This window comes from Erigeron canadensis, chromosome 8 (genome assembly GCF_010389155.1).
Source record: "Erigeron canadensis isolate Cc75 chromosome 8, C_canadensis_v1, whole genome shotgun sequence".
Classification (NCBI taxonomy): domain Eukaryota; kingdom Viridiplantae; phylum Streptophyta; class Magnoliopsida; order Asterales; family Asteraceae; genus Erigeron; species Erigeron canadensis.
In genome coordinates, this window is record NC_057768.1 from 49,377,395 (window position 1) to 49,383,912 (window position 6,518).

A 6,518-nucleotide genomic window follows, 5' to 3' on the forward strand; every position below is an offset into this window, starting at 1 on the left:
TTACAAATGGAGCACCAAATATATCGTGTAAAGTTCCGCATGATGTTTGCAAAGACAACCTGAATTGGTAAAAACTGAAAAAAAGAAATCCACCCTTTTCTCCTCAAAACTCTCTTAAAGGAATAACCAACCTTCCAATACCGATCAAAAAATCACCAAGGAGCATTTATTTTTGCAAATGTCGACCCAAGAACAACGAGTATCATGGTCGGATTCTTTCTCCCAGGCCCAGACCGCCATCCAATCTCTGTCGACCATCATCCCTTCCATCCCGGAATCCGTCTCTTCCTCCGACTCCCCTGCCTCAGCCCTCCTAAATGATCCGCAACTCGCAGCCCAAATCTCAGACCTCCTCCGCCAACCTGACTCTGGCGCAGGTGATAACCAACTTTGTCGTTGGCTCTACGACACATTCCACACCTCTAAGTTTGACCTCCAACTCGTCATCCTTAGGTTTCTCCCCATCATTGCAGGAGTTTATCTTTCGAGGATACCATTAAGGAAACCACTTGCTGGTTTTGAAGCGGTCTTGTTGGCCATATATGCACACGAGACCGCTTCACGTAATGGGCAACCAATCACCATACACATACCGGATCTTTCTCACCCGAGTGTCTACCATGAAGGTAAACATTCTAATAAAAGCACTCCTAACCTTGCCGTGGTGTCTCCTAATTTGGAGCCTCAAGGAACCATTAGATCAACCAAACGGGCTCAGATAATTGGTGTGGCTCTTGAACTATATCATAGCAAGATTGTTGATATGCCTATCCAATCCAAGATCGATTTTTGTGAATTCTGTACCATATGGGCAGGTGAAGATGGGGACTTCTATAAAGATTTCCCGAATGAAGGCAATCAAAAGGGAAAAGACGGAGTGGAGAAAAAGGAAGGTAGGATCTTGTTGCCATGGGAAATGCTACAACCAATATTGAGAATATTAGGGCATTGTTTAATGGGCATAAACAAGAAGAATAAAAAGAACAAGGAGCTGTATGAAGCCGCATGTTGTGCGTGTAGAAGTTTGTACGCTAGGGCGCTACACGATATCAATCCCAAGGCAATTTTGGCTACAGGGAGTCTGCTTAACCTTATCAATATTCAGAAAACTGGTGTTGATCATACTGAGATACCTATTACTAAGATTATCCATCTTTAGTGCTTACATTTTAAAGCTTCTCATCTCATGTCTTATTGTTTTTCAAAAATACTAAAGCTGTAACCAGTTGAGTATTTGAGCTACATATTGGTCTTTATAACTCTTGGTAGTACATTTGTAGTCATGAAAGTTGCTTATTTTCTGTTTCATAGTAGTTATCCAAGGTTCGTATGATACCGAGGATGTGTTTGGTTTGTAAGATTGTGAATGAAAGAATAGGTTTAGTTTATGACGTTGGCTTTTGAAAATGGTTGATTTACATTATCTCTATCTCTACTACATTATAAAGTATTTATCTCCGTCAAATTTTTTCAACTAAGTTTTTGAAATCCTTATAATGTCCATATTATTTATTCACTAATTTAAATAAATTTACCTAGAATAACTATAATATTCTTAGAGGAAATCTCAACTACTTATCTTTATCTCTCTCCTCAAATCTCAACCACTTTTTTTTTATCTCTTACATGAATCTTTTTATTCATTTAATTCATTCAAAATCTTTTATCTCTGATAAATGATAAAAAATTATATAAGTGTTTTTAAAATTTCATGCTCTTTCATTAAAGAGATTATTCGATATACTTTCAACGAATTTTTAAATCAGTGGGCGGAGCCCGTACGGCTAAGGCATTTGGCTATCACACTCTCTGACCTATCACCTCTTATGATCTATTACACTCTATGACCTATCACCCCCACCATCTCACCGGCGCAACGCACGTGTACTTTCTTCTCTCGTTGTTCCAATATTTATACGCAAAGTAATTAGTATCAACAAATGACACACCCCCTACATGTATTCAGTCAAAATTGGTGACCAGTTTATATAAAGATGTCTCATTTATCAGTTATCCCTGAACAGTGAATTCTATAGCAACAGATCATGAGTAACAAAAAACAAATGCTACTTTTTTTTTTTTAGTTGTTTGGAGATTTATCGTCAAAGTGTGATTTTGTTTCTACAAGTCGTTAAAAGTTACTAGTACCTGGCGCCTTGGCGTCTGAGAAAAAGCCATTTTGTCATAATATATTTAGAGCAACCTTATAATACGTTTATCATGTGCCACTCACTTCGACTCCGTCACACCTGAATTGAAATGCAACTCCTTGGTCTTATTAATGGGCCTGTCCCAACGTTCTAAAAATCTTGGGCCTTTGCAATTTTCACCTCTACCCAAAGACCGGTCGGCCCAACCTAATTTTCATTACATAAAGCAGGGAGTCAACTACTACATTACTACATAATGCAACATTTTTGTAGATATGAAAGTTTCAATATAAAATATCAGCCATTTTGTATATCTATTTATAAATAAAATAAATATTAAAATGAAGCAAAGGATTACCTACATATTTCAGCAGGTATTTATATCCTCGTTAAGAAATGTTAAAACCAGATGTTTATGTATACCTTCTTTTTCGAAGAACTTAAATGAGCTGCCACATCATATTCTTACAAATACTTATACATCTTTATAAATTCTTCGATTCTTATAAATTTATCTCCAACCATACAAACATTTTTACATATCCTTACACCCTCAACTAAAAACAAAAATAGATTAGGTAAGGACAAGTCAGGGCATGTCCAGGTTCATTGAACTGATTGACACCACTGAAGTGAAGAAGTCATCTGAGCAGAAAGGAGTTTCTGAGCTAAAAGGAGTTTCTGAGCTGAAGTCAGATTCTGAACTGAAGTCAATTTCTGAGCTGAAGTCATCTGAACTGAAAGAAGGTTCTGAACTGATAATGCCATCTGAACAAGCCATGCTAATTGTGCCAGCAATAGCCCATTTTAGACAAGTCTTCACTAAACCAGTTCATAGTGGCAAGAAGCTCCAATGACAACCATCAGTAACTCACCAATGAAGTTATCCACTGAAACACTCTAGTGATCAGCTCCAGTCAAGTCTCCAGTTGGGTGTCCCAGATTTAAGTTACTAGTTTTCAATAAATAAAGTTTGTTTAGTCGTTTTTTGTGGGCCCAATAAAATAGGAATGACAGCTGTTGACAGGAATATGGAAGGAACGTGTGACGACGTTGACTTATTTCTAACAGTTTGTGAGTCCTTTGCAGAATGAATCTTTCTAGAAGCTTTTTCTGTCAATTTTTTATTGGTTGATAAATTAGTGGTTGTCCTTAGCCCATGACAACATTTTATTTATTTTATTATTATATTTCATTAATTTCTAGAAATAGCATACGTGGCTATAAATAGGGGCTTATTTTTCTCATTGTAAAATAGATTTGATTGATTGAATTAAAATTAATAGAGCAACCTCTAAATCTTATCCAAAATCTTCATTTACCTCTATTAATACGAAGGACACGTGTAGATAATATAATAAGCTTGAAAAGATAATATTTTGATAGCATAAACATATATAAGTTTATAATAGTAATAAAATAATGAACCTTTTCTAGATCTTTGTAGTTCACTTTTTCTCTTTTGTGGACCACAACCAACTTTTATTATCATCTAAGGAAGATATGTCCATTTTGAATTTATATATACGATATGATATATGTCAATCCCTCTGGCATCCATCCATTGCGGACCCTTTCAATTGCAAACATCCATCATCAAGAATCTTCTAGAATCCACCCATTTCTTCTTTCTTATCATTCAGTTCTTTAAAGATAAAAAATAAAAAATCGATTTTTTGAGAGATAATATTGTTTTTGGATATAAACAGCAGTGATCTGCAGGTATATTTATATATATAGCCATGACTACTACACATGTGGAAAGAAGTGGAGAAGGAGAAACGCAGAGGAGTAGTAGCCCGACGCCGTTTTTGACAAAAACGTATCAAATGGTTGACGATGTTTTATCAAACGAAATGGTATCGTGGAATGAGAATGGAAACGGATTCATCGTATGGAAGCCACCTGAATTCGCTACGGATCTCCTTCCTAAATACTTCAAACACAACAATTTCTCCAGCTTCATTCGCCAACTCAACACTTACGTACGTAATATTAAGCATATACTGTATATACTTATCTATTTTCATTCAATTCTTGCTAGCCTTTTCATTTCTGTTACGAGTACTAATCTATAAGATGTTGCAAAATACTATGTTATTTTTATTACGAGCTGAGTATTATTATTATTATATATATATATATTATATCATATGTATCGTGTGACATAAAGCTAGAGGACGACTAATTTAATGGAGGATGAGCTTGGTTCTAAGCAAAAGCCAGTTTTTTTCTTTTACTATTACTAATTAGTTAGATGTACACGGTGTAATTGATATGTTTCTGGAATCATTTCGAACCTTGAGAAAGAATTCTTTAATTAGTAGAATTTTTTTTTTTTTTTTTTAAGGCAGAAGATTATATTAAAATCTACTACTAGTAATAAATGCCGGGTAGAGCAAGTTTAATTTATACTATTCTTTTAAAAGACATTATTTTATTGTTTTTGAATTTGTTTTTAAGACATCAGTTTATATTTATATTTTACTATTATTTGTTAAATTTTTAAATGATTTATTACGTTTTTTTAAAAAAAACGTTATTTTCTTTTACATTTTATTTGAGTGTTTACTGAAAAAAGAGTTTTTCTTAATATAAATGATTAGATATATTTTTAATGTCATTATATTAGTTATTGTTTATCGAATATATATCTTCATTAGCTATGTTATTTTTAGACTTTTATATAATACATAAGTTTTTTTTATTAATAATATATAACAACAATATATAAGGATAAATATAAATAAATTTTAGTAAAAATAGAAAGCATTTAATGTATGGTTAGAAAAAATAAAGATAATAAATGACAGAGACAAGAATAAATAAATAAATTTAAAAGACATTTAATGACATAATTAAATAACTAATGATTATATAGATGTACCTTTAGCATATATGTGATACCTTTAGACACTCTCACAAAAATGATAAAATTGGACATAGTTCACCTCATAGTTTGAATTGTTATCTTCTCGGGGAAAAAAAGTATGTCAACCTCATAGTTTTGAATTGTTATCTTCTCAAGGAAAAAAAGTGACATATATATATATATATAAATTCTTATTTTGAGGACCAATTTTTTTTTGAGAACCGTGAAAATTTCTAAATTTTTAAATCACATGTTTTTTTATTCATTTACATGTAATACGTTATAAAAATATATGTTGCATAAGAATTTTTTTTTTCAAACCATTATATATAGTTGTTTGTCACATGTGAACAGAAAACGTGAACAAATTCATTCACAAGTTGACAAAAGACTATTTTGAATGTTTCTTAAAAAAATTTCTTATACAACATACTTTTTTTATATCATTTTACATGTAGATGAACAAAAAAAAAAGGTGAACAAAATATATAATTTAAGAATTCTCATTGTTCTTATTAAAAAAAATGGTTCTCAAAATAAGGAAACTATATATATATATATATATATATATATATATATATAAAAAGATTAGATCATAATTATATAATAGTTTGTGAGTACCTAATATTTGTATTTAAATACAGGGATTTAGGAAGATTGTATCTGATCGTTGGGAATTTGCACACGATTACTTTCGTAGAGGAGAAAAATATCTCCTTAAAGAGATACACCGTAGGAAAACTGCCATCCCTCCGTCAACGCCGTCAGTAACAACTGCAGTTCCATTGGTGGCTGTGCCGATATCATCTCCGTCAAATTCGAGTGAAGAACTTGGGGGATCATTATCACTGATTGGTACAAATCTCATTGAAGAAAATGAACGGTTGAAAGAACAGAATGTGAGTTTGAGATGTGAAATTGATCACTTAAGAAGTTTGTGTGGTAATGTGGTTAATATGATGTCTAATTATATATCGCATCAATCGGAGATGTATAGTGGTAGCGGTGGTCCACAGGCGGACGAAGGAATTTGTCCGCGATTGTTTGGTGTATCTATAGGTGCAAAACGTATGAGGAGGTCATCTCAACAGATTGATACTCAAGTACCAATGCAACCAGATGATGATGAGATGCAAGAAGGTAATTAGAGTAGATTTTAATTAAGTTGTAGTTCCGTGTATCAATTTGTATCGTTTGTTAAGGAAAAAGGGTACCAATTACGAACAAATATTCAAAATGAATAGACTAGCCGTTGGAGTATGATCATGTTATTATAAATGTATGTCCGGAAATAATTTAAAATTACGGGGTCACACGAAATAATACGGTAACTCTATATTATTAATTAATATATTATGTAATATATTAATTAAAATGAATGAATTCTATTCTCAGGCTTTCCATTCACCTCTACAAAACACCACCTAAGGGCGGAGTCCGTACAACTATGACATTTGGCTATCACACTCTATGACCTATCACCTTCTATAACCTAT

At 32.8% G+C, this 6,518-nt stretch overlaps 2 protein-coding genes across 2 annotated transcripts; both read left to right on the forward strand.

Annotated features, from left to right (window-relative positions):
• Positions 1 to 142: 142 nt before the first annotated feature.
• On the forward strand, positions 143 to 1,225 carry LOC122611062. The gene has a single exon (XM_043784017.1). The coding sequence runs from the start codon at positions 179 to 181 to the stop codon at positions 1,157 to 1,159; it is 981 nt and encodes a 326-aa protein (XP_043639952.1). The 5' UTR covers positions 143 to 178; the 3' UTR covers positions 1,160 to 1,225.
• Positions 1,226 to 3,731: 2,506 nt separating this feature from the next.
• On the forward strand, positions 3,732 to 6,282 carry LOC122611063 (heat stress transcription factor B-2a-like). Its single transcript, XM_043784018.1, has 2 exons — positions 3,732 to 4,135; positions 5,667 to 6,282. Exons 1-2 carry the CDS (start codon positions 3,893 to 3,895, stop codon positions 6,168 to 6,170), a joined length of 747 nt encoding a protein of 248 aa, XP_043639953.1. The 5' UTR covers positions 3,732 to 3,892; the 3' UTR covers positions 6,171 to 6,282.
• The last annotated feature ends 236 nt before the right edge of the window (positions 6,283 to 6,518 follow it).